We start from the raw sequence: 17,467 nt of genomic DNA, 5'->3' as shown, positions 1-17,467 counted from the left end.
CACTAAAGATGGCGGAATGGCAATCAAAACTGGCGCTTTGCTTTCGGCTGTGCGGATTGGCTAACCACGGGCTTTTCCCAATCCGATTGGCGAAGACCGTGAACAGGTCGAGCAGTCAACCAATCCGAGCTGCGAAGAAGCGGTGGGAGCTTTTCTATTGGCCAGCGGGCTGTGGCGGGAAGGCCAACGGGGAGCGGCGGTGATTTGGCGCCCGGTTTGACCGGAGGCGGCCTGCCGCGGTCCCGTTCCCTGCCGCCGCCGCCATCATGTTCCTCTCTGACTACCGACGGGAGTTTTACGAAGTGATCGTCAACCAGGTGGGAGGGGGCGCGGGCCGGGCCGAGCGGAGAGGGCTGCCCTGCCCCGTGCTTCGGGCCTTCCCTTCCCCTCTCCRAGTGCGGGGGAGGGGGCCGCGGCGCCCCCAGCCCAGTCAGCGGAGGCGGCCGGGGCGCCTCAGGGTCTCCCTGGGCCCCCTGGGCTGCCGCGGGGGGTGGCGGCCGTTGTGCGGAGGTCCTGAGCGCCTTTACAGCGGGAGAAGCTGCGGCAGAGCTGCAGCCCGCGCCTCGCTCTCACCAGCTGTTTACACAAAACCTGCCTTTTCTATTTTTTATATATTTTTTTAAAACATCTCTTTGGTTTAATCCTGCAGCTGTTTCTTGTTATCCTTTTAATCACTGTCATGTTTGCCCAAACATTAAATTTTGTCTTCTGTCTGCTTCGAAGTTTTTCTCGCAGTCTTTTGCGACGGTGGTGCTAATGTTGGTCTGCTGCTCTCGTTTGTTTGTTTGCTGCTTGCTAATTTTGTTCGGACTTGAGCTGTGTAATAAAGTGGTAAAGCTTTTGTTTGATAAAAAGCTTGTGTTGGACGATCTTTTAGTATTTCTACCTGTGAAAGTGTGTTAGGGACTGTGTAAATGTGTTTCCCTCAAATTCTCCAGCTGTGGGCAAGGTCTCTTGTCTTGGCCTAATTATTTCAGGGGTTGTCTTTTCTCTCTTCCCCTCCCCCCCCCGGTTTTCCTTTGTCAAAACTGCTCCAGGTACCATGTTGAAAATAGAGGCCATTCTAGACGTGTAATCCRTTACATTACCTGAAACATGCTCTAAAGTGTTTGCAGAGTTGACAAACTTTGAACCTTCAAAATCATACGCTGTTCATACTGGTCAAAATAATTGTATTTACTCAAAGCAGTTGATGTTTTGAATCTGATTTCACTGTTGTGTCACGATTAAGGCTTACCTTCCTGTAAGATGGAGTTGTAAATATTGTTCCAATACTTACAGTGATCCAGATGAAGTTATTTCAATTGGARTGTCCTTTCAAAAGACATATTTTATGCTTATAATGATCTTTGCCCAAATTCCTACCTTTCTGTTCTCACAGTGATCTAAGCATTTCTCTGGGATTGCATCTTTGCATAGGACTTGAAATTTTGTGTAAGAAAGCTGGTACTTTTAGAAAGAACTGAAAGTAGTATATGCACCTGTGATTTGTCACCTACACTAATATATTAATGCTTTTTTTATTATTATTATTTTTGCAGCGTGTTCTTCTTCTTGTTGCTTCAGATGTTGATGCATTATGTGCTTGTAAAATACTCCAAGTAAGTCCTCGCTCATTATCGTTGTAGGCTACCTGTGAAAGAAATGATGCATTCAGATCCTTTTAATAGGTTTTAACTGAGGAATGAGGGAATGATTTAGAACTGTTAAACTAATTTTATAGTTTACAACATTTGCTCTGTTAGTCATGACACTGACACTTGATAAGTTTGATAAGTTCCCAAATTTGTCATTTTTATTTTCCAGATAAAGATTTTTATTAAATAAAATTATAGGATAGTGTAGTATTGTAGTGGAGTATGTATAGCATTGTAGTAGAGTACACCTCCCTGTTAGCTAACAGCTCTTTGTTTCTTTTCAGGCTTTATTTCAATGTGATCATGTACAATATACACTAGTTCCAGTATCTGGGTGGCARGAACTTGAAACTGCCTTTCTTGAACATAAAGATCAGGTAAAAATCATACTGCAACCTGGCTATGTGAGGTGCRCTGCAATGTATAAATGCACTTCCCTCTTCTTCTCAATTTAAAATGTAAGCTCTTAAACCAATACTAGTATTGGTTACCTCAAAACGGTGGATAAGTTTAAGTGTACCAATAACAAACTTGTAAAATTTTCTACACAAACTAATGGGCAATAATTCTCCTAAGTTCAAATTAATTTTGCACCTATTGTGGGATGTGAAAGATTGGATGTTCAGCATCCTGGAATTGTGTTAATTTGAATGAAATCTTACAAACTTATTTCCTTCCTCTCAAGCATCAAATGTCAGGAAGTAAATACAAATTTCAACAGCAACAAGTGCTTCGGAGGTTTTGTAAGGTGTTTTCAGTCTTCCATGTTTCCTGCCAATTTGAGTAAAAGTTTTTTTTATTATTATTATTTTTTTCAGTTCAAATACTTTGTTCTTATTAATTGTGGTGCCAATGTTGACCTGTTGGAGATCCTGCAGCCTGAAGAAGACACGTTTTTTTTCGTATGCGACAGTCACAGACCAATAAACGTAGTGAATGTTTACAATGAGACACAGGTAAATAAAGCTTTTTTTAAAGCGTATATGATAAAAATCTTAGAATGTCCAATGTGCTGGTAGATAGCATAGTGTTTTTCTACGTCTTGCAAAACTCTTTAAAAGACCAGCAATGGTTAAGGAAGCAGTGTTAACGATGCTTGCAGTGGTAATGTACATAATAAGGAAAAAACCCCTATTTTCTGTGATAAATATACTGTGAGCAAGTGCAATAGTTCTCATTAATTTCTTTAACTAAAGGAGTATGAAGTGTTCTATAGTTATCATTTGAAATGCTTTTTAATTACTAAACAAGGTGGTACTTAAAATATACTTTTTCTTGTTAGATTAAGCTATTAGTTAAACAAGATGATGATCTTGATGTTCCTGCTTATGATGATATCTTCAGAGATGAAGAGGATGAAGAAGAGGTCTCTGAGAATGAAAGTGATGGGCCAGAACCTTCAGAGAAGCGTAGACGATTTGAGGAGGTGTGTTTCTCACTTCTGCACCTTTATTATGAAAAGAAGGAAAATAAAACTATATGTACAAATACATTTTGTCAGGATAAATAATCACACTTGGATTTTTTTTAAAAGGATGTTCCATTAGATCACAAATTCAAGTGTAAGATAATAATTTAACAAAATTATGACCATTTGTGTTTCACGTKCAGAAAATGTTTATTTGCACTGTGCATTAATATTTTCTTATCACAATCTCTTTTTATAATCAGTAGACTAAAGAGATTGAAAAACCCAGAGCACATAATCAGAGATATAATCTAGTGAAAACTGTCATTTACATAAAAACTTTTTTTTTTTAATTACTGCTTGAAGATAGAAGCTCACAAGTAATTAAGCAGTGTCTTTTTGGCTGTGCTTTTAAGAATGCGCTAGCAAAAATATATTTTTTTGGCCTCTTTACCGTAATAAATAATTTGGCACATATTATTTGTAGTAAATTTTCTATTCATAGTATCACATGCAAGAAAGCAAAGACATGAATCTAGCAATGTTACGAGTCACTTAAACATAAGGGAATTCTCAAATGTAATACACTTCATATAATTGGATGAAATAAAATTTCATTTCATATTACTTTACTTTTCTTTTAACTTTGTATTTTTTTTCCTACCAATTGAAGAAATATATTTACTCAGGAAAAACTAATTCCAGAAAATTACAAAACATCTATAAATATTATATATAAAAGCTATTTTAAAATCTATTAAGTGTTTTACAGAAGTCTTTTAGATTTCTTGAAGTTTTCAAGCTGATAATACTATTTCTGGAGAATGAATAAACATTGAGGAGTGCTGTGCTGCCTTTTTTCTGATCTTGATTAATCATCTCATTTTATTTTTTCATCAGCTTCATTTATTTGCTATAAGATGGTAGAATGCATGTTGTTTAGTTGAAAGCACTTTACAGCAGGCACTTCTACTTCTGAAGATGAGCTAAATAAACCCTAGCATAGAAAGATGCCGTGACTATATTAAAATGTGTTCCTCAGAAAATATTCAATAATAACAATTTCTCTACGGTTCCTATTAACAATATCTAATTCTGCTTTTACATCTTTTTAATGAAGACGTATGCATTCAAATAACTAGACCGATGCTAACTTGCTAGAGTAATTTTTCTACCTGTTTAACATCTAAATCAACTTGCAGGATGTAATTGAGAGAACAATGAAAAGGCGAGAAAAGCGAGAATGGGAGGCACGAAGGTATGTTTAAGTGTTTTTTACATTGCATATATTTCTGGCTGTTTGAGGGGAAACCTTGTTGAGAATACATAAACATGGTATTACACAGTTTGATTTGGAATCTTCTTTAGTTCTAACTTTATTCGGAAAGTAAAGGGGATTATTTATATATTCAAATATTACAACTTTTAAATGGATCATAGTTGTAAATACTGCTACTCAATTTGTAAGTGATTATGTCCAGTGCTTGACTGTTAAGCAGCTGTAGCATTATTGTCTCGTCTGTCTTAGGGTGARGTTCTCGCTTCTGTTTTCTTTCTTTGCAATACCATTATTGTCAATGGGAATGAGCAGGAACATATCAGAGGAAAAATTAGGCTCTGAGGAATCAAAGATTTAATGCTTCGTTTCTACAGTTTCAGTGTGGCTTCCATGTTGTTGGTAAAAATCTAAGTCTCTTGCAGAAATAAACATTTTTTTTCTCATTGCTAATATGAAATGAAAACTTTTTCATGCTTCTAGGTTTATATTTTGAATCAGAACCAATGATCAGCACACCATATTTGACTAAATATGCTTCTTTTTCTTTTAGACGAGAAATTCTTTTTGATTATGAGCAATATGAATATCATGGGACCTCAGTAAGTGTGAACTTGTTTGCCATAAAAACACTAGATACCAAGGTAGAAGCAACTGGATGTTATCCAATGTTTTAATTATATCGATAATACTATGTATTATAATGATATTCTCCTATCTGATAAGACATTTAAAATCTACTGAATATTTTGATTTATGTCTATTTTAATGTATTCTGGTTGCATACATCTGATTTTAACTGTAGGGAATTAGATGTTATAAAAGCAATACTGGTAGATTGGGAGATAACAGCCAACTAACTGATAGAGAGTAAAATAATGTGATCAATGGAAAATAAATAAACCAGAACAATTAACTTTTTTGTTTTTTGGTAATTGTTGATGGTAATTTATATATAAAGTTGGTGATAGCGTATTTGTTTTAGGTTGTGATAGAAATACCTGTCTATGCATGAAATGCTTTCTCAAGAAGACTTTAAGATATGGGAAATYTGTTTGTCTTTTTCTGTTTTCAAACTGTCTAGGTATTTCAAACATAGTACTTAAGACACAAAGCAGCTCCTTCCTTCATTTGGCTTCCTGTCTTGTTATTTTTATACTTTGTTGAGTGCTGCTTTATATATAAAACAGGTTTGTGAAGCTGTATAGAATATTATTCTCTATGTAGTGTCTTAGAAAGTAGGCATCGGCAGATCAGCAGACTGAACTGCGATTTCTAAAGCATTAATAGTGTATTAGCACTTGGCAAATTTAAATGTTTCCTGTTTGTTTTTATGGAGTGAGAGTTCGTTTATCCTCTCTCTTCTTTTCTCTCATATAGTCTGCAATGATGATGTTTGATCTGGCATGGATAATGTCTAAAGACTTGAATGACATGTTGTGGTACGTGTCCGTGATCATTATTTGTAGAAGCTACAGCTTAATTCCATAGTAAAAAGTGACAAAATTTCCCAAAACTATTCGATTTCAGTTTGAACTTCTAGTTTATTTTCTGTGTGGATGTATGTCTTTGTACATATTGGAGTAAGATACGTTCACATTTGTAAATTAACTACAAGGAACCAGTAGATTTTGGAGAACAGTACTGTAYGTGTATATCTGCTAGAGAAAGAAAATAATATGTAATTTTATTTTTGAGCTCTCCTGTAATGCAGATTGTGAAATGAGTTTGTGACTTGTTCCTTTACATGTTTTACAGAGTTGAATATAATATACTGTACCAAAATATATTTTGCTTTAACTTCCTCCCCCTCCCTCCTCAATTTTAGGTGGGCTATTGTTGGCTTAACAGATCAATGGGTCCAGGATAAAATTACTCAGTAAGAATTTTTTTTTCTTTTTTAGAAATAACTAATAGTAATCAATAGAAATCAGGATGCAGACTAATTAATACAATATAAGGTAATTAATAGACAATGGCATTTAATATCTTAATAAATATAACTTTAAACCTTACAAAAGACACATTTGGAGTATTTGTCAGTGTGTAAGGTATTTCATCTTTTACTATTTAGAATGTTTAAAATAACTGTTTTCCATAAAATTGTAAAAAAAAAAAAAATCACTTCTGATTCCATAAGAAATGTAGTTTACCTAAATATGACCTTGATACAGATTTTTTTCCTTTAAAAAACTGTACATTCTGTATACCCAGGCCTCCCTTCTTACTTTACTTACTTTTTCTTACAAATTTGTTTCTCTCTCCCCCCTTTATTTTTTCCCCATATGTACTTATCTCCTAATAGATATCATTAGAATTCTGGTAGCATATAGCTAGACCTTAATTATAGTGTTCTGTTACTAATAGTACCTTGATGTCTCTAAGAAGATAAATTTGATAAGTAACTATTTTCATCTGTTTCTTTGGCTGTTCCTCCGTATTGGTGTTATTTTATCTTTAAGTAATTKGGTGTATGGCTAAGTATTGAATGAACATTATTTTAAACATATTTTCTAAAAATGTATCTGCAGTTTTTATACCGCTGACTGGCCAGTTCATAACCTTTAAGAAGCATGTTTGTACCCGTATAGTTAACTACAAAAATACATGGGAAGAAACTGAATTGGCAAAATTGTTTTTGTTTAAGGATGAAGTATGTGACCGATATTGGAATACTACAGCGTCATGTATCTCGCCATAACCACCGCAACGAGGATGAAGAAAATTCTCTGTCAATTGACTGCATGCGAATAGCATTTGAATACGAGTATCCTTATATGTAACTTTAGTTCAGCTTAACCTTTCAGCATTGGATGAGTCAGTGTTGATTGTGTTGTGCTATGTGCCCCTACAGCATCTAACTGCACCTTCCTAGAGCGTAGAGATGGACTACATCAGGGCAGTTAAGACTTACCTACTAGATACTAAGTTTTGTTGCTATTTGTAACTTCAAAGAATATGTGTRTATATATAATTATTTTCCCTAATTCCTATTAATATTCAGTCTGCGCCTGGCACTTTACCAGCACTGGTCTCTGTATGAAAGTCTCTGTAATACTTCTTATACCTCTGCTAACCTCAAACTTTGGTCTGTACAAGGGCAGAAGAGGCTTCAAGAGTTTTTGGCTGACATGGGGTGAGTTATAAAAACTATCTCAATTGAAGAATCATTTTGTCAACGAATTATAGAAAAATATTCAGAACACAGCAAAGATCTCTTAAGCTAATAAGTATTCAACTCTCTYTTTTAAATATAATCATGGGGATTTGAGTAGGTTGTGGAGTCTCTGTGTTGAGTAGCAGAACTTGTGGGTTGCCTTATGAAGGAATACTTCAGCTGTATGCCTTTATTGAGTAAAAGATTAGTAAGTAACCTGTGTTTTCTCACATTCTCTCTTCAATGATTAAAGAAGTAGTATGCCAAAAAAGCTTAGTCAGGCTTAACTTGCTAAATTATCTAACAGTAAGAATGCCCTATGAGAGGAAGGCAAAATATTTAAGTCTGTTCTGGCATACCCATCAATGACTTCTTTTTTCGTTCTGTTTCTAGTTTGCCTTTGAAGCAGGTGAAACAGAAGTTTAATTCCATGGACATTTCTTTAAAAGAAAATCTTCGGGAAATGATTGAAGAATCTGCCAACAAGTTTGGGTAAATTGTTTTAGAAGCAAAAGTTTTATCTGAAAATATTTTTCAATTAAGTTAAAATTCTGTGTGTGGGAAGTGTTACATCTTGATTAATGTTAATGTACCAGGGAAACAGGTAGTCAGTGTTAATAATGTATTTTCAATGGTTTTCTCTTGTTTTGCAGAATGAAGGATTTGAGAGTTCAGACCTTCAGCATTCACTTTGGCTTTAAGAACAAGTTCTTAGCAAGTGATATAGTTTATGCAACAGCTTCTCTCATGGAGAATATAGAGAAAGAGGGACGTGAAACAGATAACTTTATTAAAGCTTTGGACAGTCTCTCCAGGTACTGAAAATATCTCTTCATTCTTTTACAATTTTATTTTCAGAACATGGGTTGTGTGTATGTATATATATATATATGTATATACATATATACATATATATACACACATATATATATATATATGTATGTATATATATATATATATAAAAAGATGAATTAATGCTTTATAAACCACTGAAGAAAACTCATAGAAAATACCCCTATGAATAGTGTTTGGAGATGTCTCACTTTTTTTTTGGTCTCTTTTTTTTTTTTTTTTTTTTGAAAAGCTTTATGTGAAACCGTTTCCTTTTCTTCTGTCTTTCTTAGGGGCAACCTGGACAAACTGCAGCAAGGACTGGACCTAGCCAAAAAACAGTTACGTGCCATTCAGCAGACAGTAGCCAGCTGTATTTGTACCAACCTTGTAATTTCTCAGGGGCCTTTTCTCTATTGTGCTCTCATGGAGGTCAGAGTCCTAATTTTTGACTTTCTCGTGTTTGACTTACTGTTGCGTAACACTGTTTTTCTAACTGCTTGACTCCATTAGGAGTCAAGAAAGAACTTACTTTTCAATACGGTATGTTCTCTGATGGGTCACCATTGACGGCTGCTCCGAACTTCCTGAAAGTATTATCGGTTCTGTTAAAGGAAGGGCTTTATATCAAGTCCAGTTGGTGAGGTGTATTGTAATTATTCTTGTTAGTGTTCTTTGAATGACATAAAACTTCTTGATGTGCCAGCTGATCTTAAGATTAAATAAGTGGAAGAACTTGATAATAGTTGAAATAATTCTTCTTTTCTCAGGGCACGCCTGATGTGAAACTGTTTTCCAAACCAGTGTCTCTGTGCCTGCTTAGTAAATACTTACTTAAATCCTTTGTTTGTTCTGTAAGTAAATCAGAAACATCTAACTCGCTAATTTTTGGTCTGTGTAATAGTTGTTTTGTTGGATACTTAGAAATGATTATAAAAAACATTATATGAAGATCTTAATTTTTTATAGTTAACTGGTTGTGTAATTTTAGCTCCTCTGTGAATACGGCTCTAGGAAAAATATCTGCCTGGGAAACTTCTTAGCACTAGAAAGTTTTCATCTCCAAAATGCTAATAATCTAGAATCTTTGTGTAATTTATAGAATTTGAGGGAGCACATCACAAAGTAGGTATTCAGAAAAGTTAATCTGACACTGAAAACAGGAACACTGCAGGACTGGTTGTTGTTATCTAAAGACTTCTCTGTTTAGTTAAATAACAAAAACCCTAATCCTGAGAAAGGCAATCTAATTTCAGTTACATTAATTACTATTGGAACTGTATAAATTAGTTATACAATTCAGATGGAAAAGGAGGTTAAACTAAGATCTCTCTTCACAGTGAGGACTTCCAATTTATACGYGAAATTTTTGTAGTTCCTCCTTACTAGATGCATATGTCAGTCCTCATTTTGAAAGGTGGAGGACATTGCGAATAACCAACTTGGCCCTAAGAGTAGAACAGCATTTTAAAACTGCTCATCAGATATTGACTTGAAGATCAGAACACTTTTAAAAAAAATCTATGATTTAATTATGAATTATGAAGATATTTTTAAAAGGTAGTAAATGAAGCAGAAGTTTCTTTAAAGCTAACACTTACTACTGTAAAACAATATGACAGGGGAAAATGATGTGCAGTAAAGACTGTTGTATTTGTCAGTTTTATCTGTTGTATTTCATTGCAAAATGATTATTGCAAATCTTGTGTTGACTCCATGTTTTTAGATATAGTTCATACATACATACAATACATACATTTCTTTTAAATGATTTTTTTCTTTACCATAAATTATATCTTATCTCTGTTTGTCATTTCCATGTTAAAATAGAATGCAGATTAGTAAAGAATTGAAATTTCCRGTGGTCCTTAAAATGATTTAGTTCAAATAAGAAGGAAATCAGGAGATTACGGAAATAAACCGCTTTCTGCTGGTCCAACTTTTAGTTGCTTCCTTAAGTGAATATTTGTAATACTAGGTCAAATATGGACCTGAAATTAAATTGTTTCTTGAGTCTAATTAAGACGTTCTGACTTCCAGACAAAAAACAAACGCTGTAAATTGCTGCCACTGGTAATGGCTGCACCAATGGATGTTGAACAGGGAACTGTGATCATGGTGGGGATTCCTCCGGAGTCAGAAAGCTCTGACAAAAAGAAGTAAGGATGTTATTTAAATATTCTTCCTAAAGGATATCTGCAGGTTTTTCCTCTCCAGAAGATATACATCTTACCTGTACCTACTTAGTACTGAATATGTTGACTTGAATTGTACCATTAAAAACATACGTTTTTTGGCCTGCATATAGTGTGCCTGAGATGTTTTTAAGAGAAGATATTCCTCAGCTTCCTCTTACTAATTTTCCTCTCTCGACTATTTCTTTGAGGAATATAGTTCAATATGTGGCCCATAACTTCATTTCTTAAATCCAGCAATTTTAAGATTTTTGCATTTGAATGAAGTAAGATGTATGTTGAATATATGGCACATGAAAAACATCTAAAAGATCTTTTCAATTCTCAGCAAGGATAAAGTTTTCTACTTCTGCCTTAGTAAAATGATTTTTTTTTTCTCTTAATACTTATTGTAATATTTATCCTTTTACAAAAATAAAGTTAAAGACATTTTTATAACTGAAGTCCTTACTTTTCTCAGAGTCTGCGTTTAGTTTGGTTACGTTTTGCAGAAGAACTTGTAGGTAGTTATATGAAAAGCAACATAGTTTTGATTATTGAATTGAAGTTAAATTAGGAAAGAATCTTATTTATTCTTACATGAAGTGCTTTAGACACGTGGTCTTTATGTATTCTGTGCAGATGCTAAGTGTTTGTAGGAGATCATATGTAGTTCAGATGATGTATGTTGGGAAGGAAAATATCTTTTCTCAGGTAAAATGTTTGAAAAATAATTTCTAAATTTAATGAATTGTACCTTCTAATATGTGATTAACTTGTATTTCTGTTGTTCTTTCAGCTTTTTTGGGAGAGCATTTGAGAAAGCTGCAGAGAGTACCAATTCCAGGACGTTACACAACCATTTTGACATGTCAAGTGAGTAATGCTATCTTCTACATCACTTACTTCATTTGACAAATAGTCCTTTAGGGGTCAGTGTTTACCCAGCCTCCATAAAGCATAATGACTGTGGACAGTATACTGATTTGTGTATGTATTAGATGCGAGCATCAGGTGTGTATATGTGATATGCTGTTCCTGACTCCAGTATAACATGCAACTATGTGTTACTGTGTCAGTCCTTTCTTTTAAGTAGTGTCTTGCTGTGCAGAAAATATAAACTACAAAGCAGAGGCTTGCATATCTCTCCTTGAGACAATCTATTTGACGTGGAGTAATGATTTTGACCAGTGCACTTCAATTAAGATCTGTTATCTATGGTGCTTTTTATATTTAGCTGCATCAATGCCATATTTGGAAATATACTTGATTTGTATATGAGATGCATTCTTTATTGTGTATTTGAAAAACAAGATACTTATGCAATAAGGTTTGCCTATTTTTGTATGTGCTCACAAAAGAGGCAGTTTTTAACTCTAGATGCTTATGTTATGTGTGCATATTGAGCCTAAAAAGCAAGATTCCTAGATTAAAGAGTAGTGGCTATATCTATTGAACACCTAGAACTCTGAGCTTGCTGAAGTCTAGGAGTGAAATAACCAATGTACTTCATATTTAATTCAAATAAATACCTTCTCTAATTCTTTACTAAAGTTGATTAGGAATGTGAACGAGTATACCTAGAATTAATATTCTTGAAGTGTGGTATCTGATAAATTACTACAAAATGCAAATAACTGAAAAAAATACTTCATGTTTTAGTAATTGAGTTGAAAACAGAAGACCGGAGCAAATTTTTGGATGCCCTCATTTCTCTCCTGTCCTAGGGGTAAGACAATGTAAGGAAGATTAATTCATAACTTAATACGAATCAAATTAGTAACCAAATGAAATTCATATATTATTTGTAGAACATGGTAAGAAAATACAGGGATAGACTACATATGAATAGCATCTTCCTCTTCCTCCTCCCCTTCACCCCCCCCCCCAAAAGATATATTCATTTATTAGCTTCTCTGCCTTTTTCATAGTTTTTGTAGATTTTTAGTTTCAACTGGAAAAGGAGCAGCTGTTTTTCTTGTGACAGAAATGGAGAAATTAGTTATTGTAGCTGGTAATCTAGTTGATCTTTTAATTGTGATGATTTGTTAGAACTAAAAGATGGAATCTTGGTCGTAACAGTGCCTGCCTTGGCTTTGAAGTTAATGTAGAATTTGCATTTTTCTTTCACAGTGTTAATGCTATATAGTGTTAAATGTGTAGTTTTTATCCGRAATAAAGACGGGTCTGTAATACTTGATTTGTAGTTCTATAAGAATATATTAATGTACATTGTATAACTGGTGAGGCTGAAAATTGTTTCAACTGGCATCAGATATTTACTGCTTCTCAGTGATGAACTGTTTTAATAGAGTGATTTTGCGTGCATGTGTGATTTTTACAGTGATGAGGGGGGAGATCAAACTAAACACTGAATTGTTTTGTAAGGTCTTTCCAGACAACCTGTAAGACTTTCAGATAAACAGTATGCAGTGTACCTCATGATTCTTTCATGCTTAGACAAAGATTTAATTTTTTCGTATTTACCTGTGAAGTAATTTCACAATGTTATCTTTATAGCRTAGATATGAAAGCAAAGGAGTAAGGTGAAAACTTTGACAGAGTCTGTGAATGTAGATAGTCCTAGCCATCTGACAGAAATGACTTATCTTCTTTCCAAGAGTATCAAAGCAACATATTTTTTTTTCTCCTTTGGCCCAGAAGTTTGGGACAGTGGCTCAATAACAGCAGTTGTTTGTTAGACCCTGTGTGCCTTCTGAGATGTCTGCATCAGTTTCTTTTGTTCTTTACACTCTTGGCTACTGATTGTTTCAGTTTGTCTTCTGCCCTTGTTATACAGTGATGCTTTTTGGTGCCTTGTGCTGGAAGCTGAGGATCAGATACACTGAAAATATCCTGAATATTCCAAGGTTCTTGACGATGCAATTGTGATGGAACATCTTGCATTATTCTAGATTACTGCTACGGGCTCGGGCTGTTGTCTTTGTCTCTTGGGAAGGCAAAAAAATTTTAACCTTAGCAGACACACATTGAATTGCGCTACTTTGTAAAGATCCCTTACTCATAATAGCAGTTGTTGTCAGCTAGAATTATTTGTGAATCAGATTTCTGTTTGTCAAACCTGATTTTTCAGTAGACATGATCCTGTGATGTTGACTCCTCTAGATGTTGGCTAATAACAAAAATTAGATTTTGAAGAAGTCGCATACTTAGTAATATTACCAGTCAAATGTTATTTTAAAAAATTTGCTGAACGCTTTTTTTTGGTTTTTATTTTAAGACACTTTTAGAAAACTCCCTGTGGATTTCKGGAGTGTTGAAATTGTTTAAGTATTACTAGGTTAAGGTCTTATAGTTTAATGGAAATAACTGTTTTTTGAGGCAAGTTTTAAGATTTTAGGAGTTTTAAAATGTGAGTATTGAGTATCTGCCAAATATGGAATGAAAAAATCCTATAAATACTGTAAAATAATGATGCCATCTTAATAATATATTACAGAAGAGAGAATTACCATGTCGACAAAGCAACCTTTGTCATGCATTGTGATAACTGTATTGTCASTTACAGCTTCATTTTGGGAATAATTTTCCTAGAAATGATCTAAAATCCTGTGATAATTGTGTGTAGACTATAGCATTATAAATACTGACAAGCTAGATCAATTCTATTTCCTAACAGAGATTCATTTCACTTTGGTCATATGAAATGGTGTTGCTTGTTAGACTTATCCCACTGACCGTTGGATGGATATGTATTTGTGTATATTTGTAATTCTTTTTCTTGTCGGGTTGTTTGCTTGAATTCCATATGACTTTCATATTTTCATGTATTATAATGAATATGTAAAGTTTTTGTACTGTCATTACATTAGACTCTGTACAGATTTTTAATACAGATTAACTTAATATTTAGATGTAGCCAACAGAAAACTAATTAAACTATATATTTTATTCAAATAAAATTGTTTTTTTTTTTAAGTGCTGTACCCTATCTGAGAACTATAATCCTGGTGCAAAAGTGCACTAGTCAAACTGTTGGGCTTCCTAGAATGACATAAAATGCTATCTCTTTGTTTTGCGTGTTTACCAGGTAACATTGGCAATAAATAATATCCCCCTTTACCAGAGTACTTTGGATTTTGCTTGTATGCATCATACAGTAATTTTATTGCATTTCTGAGGTGGATATCCTTACTTTAAATTTCTGGAAATGGAAACACAGGTTGACTTGTTTTTGACTGCAGGTATCAGTGTTGAGCCATGATTGTGGTGTGAAAGCTAGGAGGTCTATGTGCCACTTAAATGCATTTCTAAATATTTTGCATTTATCTTTCACATGCAAACTGCGAGTGTTCTAAGTGAATTTCCCAAATTTATCTTAAACTTACCCATAACAAAAGTATCAGTGCAGTTTCCACAGCACTAAGTGACTGTGGCTTTGGTTCAACCCTGGAGTACATTTAGGGCTTTGCGCTTCTGGGTGTTGGTATTGGAGAAAAGCATGGGCAAGTATGCAGTGAATGCAGTATACTTCAATGCATGAGACCTTCTGCATACATGTATAACGAATAGTGTGCTGGATACAACTGAATTTTTGCTTGCATAGTCTACTGGCTCAGTAAATGCATGGAAGGTCTTGCACATACTGGATCTTTGACTCATGGTTCAGTGGCTATGTATCAGGAAATCCTAAACAAACAGTGAAATTCTTTACTTTCTGCCTTTACAAAACTTCAGATAGGATAAAAAGTGCTGGGGGGAGTCRTCAAGAGGAATGGACTTATAGCAGCTCTAACTACTTAATTGCTATCTGTCTTTTGTTAAATTTAATGCTACATGTTCCAAACATAATATGGCTTTGCTACAGATGGATATCTGAGAAAAGTTTTACCATTATCTTTGTTAGGGATGTTATTTTTCCTATTTTTTCTTTCATTCCATCATTAGAAGCACTGTGTGAACCCCTTCCTCTTGCCTCACTGTGTTTCTCATTTGCTACTGTATCCCTTATCCCTCTCCTGGAGCTTTATGTATTTTGATCCCATCCCATATCAGGGTGTGTCCTGTTTCTACTCCTGCCATTTTTTTCCTGCTATTGTGAAAAGTATAGATCTTGCTCTGCAATGAGGAGGGAAGTTTGGGGGAGGTGTTGTTTGTTTTTAGTAGGTGACTGATATATTTTTGAAAAATGACAAACATACATGTGAGCCCTTTAGTATCAACACATTGCAGTGTGCTGGAGGAATGAGAACTGAGAGTTTTTGTGCTGGGATGTGTGGGTAATTGCATTACTGGCAGGTTCTTTGATCTCCACACAAACATGTAAGTATTTGAAGCTGTGGATATATTGCATAGAGAATAAGCTTTCCTTGTCCCTCCTTTATTGCTGCTTTTTTTTTTTTTTTTTTAAAAAAAAGGTTTCAGTTTTATCCAGATGACGTGCCAAGAATGTTCTGCTAAGTTTAGAATTGATCAGCTGTTGAACTAGAAAGACCCACAATGTGCAAGACCATCCAAATGTGGCCCAAAAGGACAGTCAGGGACACTGAATACTATGCAAAAAGAGATTTCCTAAATCTATATAGAAGCCTAAATGTCTTTCTGCCAGTAGCTAAAACTTTTTGCATGTCAACATTTTAGAATATGTAAAATAGTATCCAACACTTACTTCRCTCATTCTATGCTGTAGAGTTTGTAGATGAATGCATTAATACTATTTTCTTGAGAATCATTGTACAGGAAGATCCAAATTGTGGTTTCCCCAGTGTGCGTTTATAAAACTAACTCTAGTCAGTGCCTATAAATTGGTGATTTGAATAGCTAATTAAAACTGTATGTTGTATAGGCAAAGGGTCACGTTAATTTTTCACTTATTACGGTTAAGTGTTGGACAGAGAATCCATCCCAAGAACTCTTAATTTCTCTTCATGGAGAGATTATTATGCTTCTGATTTGTTTGTCTGAACAGAATTGTTCTCAAAAGTCTGTACAATAAATAGAGCACAAAGAAATTAGCTTAACCTCTTAGATATATGGGAATATTCTATCTAGCCATGTCTGAATGCAAACATTCCTCAAGGATTTTATTTGAGCTGTGGTAATTCTTTCCTCCAGTGTATTTGTTTGCTGTAATAGTACCCTCATAAATCAACTCTTTAAGTTATTTCTGCTGTTAAAAATAGGAAAGAAAAGAATTATTTTTAAGACAATAAAATAATGAAAATCTGTAAATACTGAAATGGGTGAGCAAGCTGATTAAATTATACCATTCCTGCATGGTGACTCATGGCCATTTTCTTTCTGGAATGATAGATTTAGATGTAATTGAAATRGCACAATGAGGCCCTCATTTGACTGGAATTAAAATAACTCCCTTTCCCCAGAAGAATCACAGTGAATTAATAGAGTCATACTAATGAACATAAAGGTTGCGTAGTGGTAAAAATTAATTCTTGCTTCCTCTATGGCTTCTCCTTCTCTGAAAAAGTATTACAGCTTTCTTATATGAACGGAATACTTGGTCTGTACCACTTAAAGTCTAAAAATGGCCGTCGTGGGGCAGACTAATGTCTCACATACTGAGAAGCTTGTCCTCTATAATGTCAAAAGCAGGTACTGGGGAAGAATATACAAATAGAGCAGTTACATATGCTTGCTTCCAGATACAAACACAAGTATTCTCCTAACCCTTGTATCACAGAATGGTTGAGGATAGAAGGGACCTCTGGAGATCATCTAGTCCAACCTCCCTGCTCAAGCAGAGTCACCGAGAACATTTTGCACAGGATCACATCCAGGCAGATATTGAATATCTCCAGAGAAGGAGACTCCACAACCTCTCTGGGCAACCTGTTCCAGTGCTCTGTCACACTCACAGGAAAGTAATTTTTCCTCATATTCAGATTGAACTTCCTGTGTTTCAGTTTGTGCCTGTTGCCTCTTGTCACTGGGCCCCACTTGAAAAAAGAGTCTGGCCCCATCCTCTTGACACCCTTCCTTAAGGTATTTATAGTTATTGATTAC

The 17,467-nt window shown here is 34.8% G+C and overlaps 1 protein-coding gene across 3 annotated transcripts; it reads left to right on the top strand.

The window, feature by feature from the left end:
- Window positions 1-65: 65 nt before the first annotated feature.
- Window positions 66-14,442, top strand: CDC45 (cell division cycle 45). 3 transcript variants are annotated; one of them, XM_085302718.1, is made up of 19 exons: window positions 66-317; window positions 1,542-1,601; window positions 1,922-2,014; window positions 2,456-2,593; window positions 2,920-3,063; window positions 4,248-4,303; window positions 4,875-4,923; window positions 5,702-5,763; window positions 6,150-6,200; window positions 6,969-7,088; window positions 7,326-7,457; window positions 7,872-7,970; window positions 8,132-8,293; window positions 8,603-8,741; window positions 9,080-9,163; window positions 10,350-10,468; window positions 11,283-11,359; window positions 12,146-12,222; window positions 13,284-14,442. In XM_085302718.1, the coding sequence occupies exons 1-18, from the start codon at window positions 267-269 to the stop codon at window positions 12,208-12,210; spliced, it is 1,701 nt and encodes a 566-aa protein (XP_085158844.1). In that variant the 5' UTR covers window positions 66-266; the 3' UTR covers window positions 12,211-12,222; window positions 13,284-14,442. The 3 variants fall into 3 exon arrangements, with proteins under 3 accessions (XP_085158844.1, XP_085158843.1, XP_085158845.1); XM_085302719.1 differs by having other exon boundaries at window positions 67-317; window positions 12,146-12,212; XM_085302717.1 differs by having other exon boundaries at window positions 12,146-14,442.
- Window positions 14,443-17,467: the final 3,025 nt, after the last annotated feature.

This window comes from Rhea americana, unplaced genomic scaffold (assembly GCF_003343005.1).
Source record: "Rhea americana isolate MKP2758 unplaced genomic scaffold, rheAme1 scaffold_191, whole genome shotgun sequence".
NCBI lineage: Eukaryota > Metazoa > Chordata > Aves > Rheiformes > Rheidae > Rhea > Rhea americana.
This window is presented reverse-complemented; position numbering and strand designations above follow the sequence as displayed.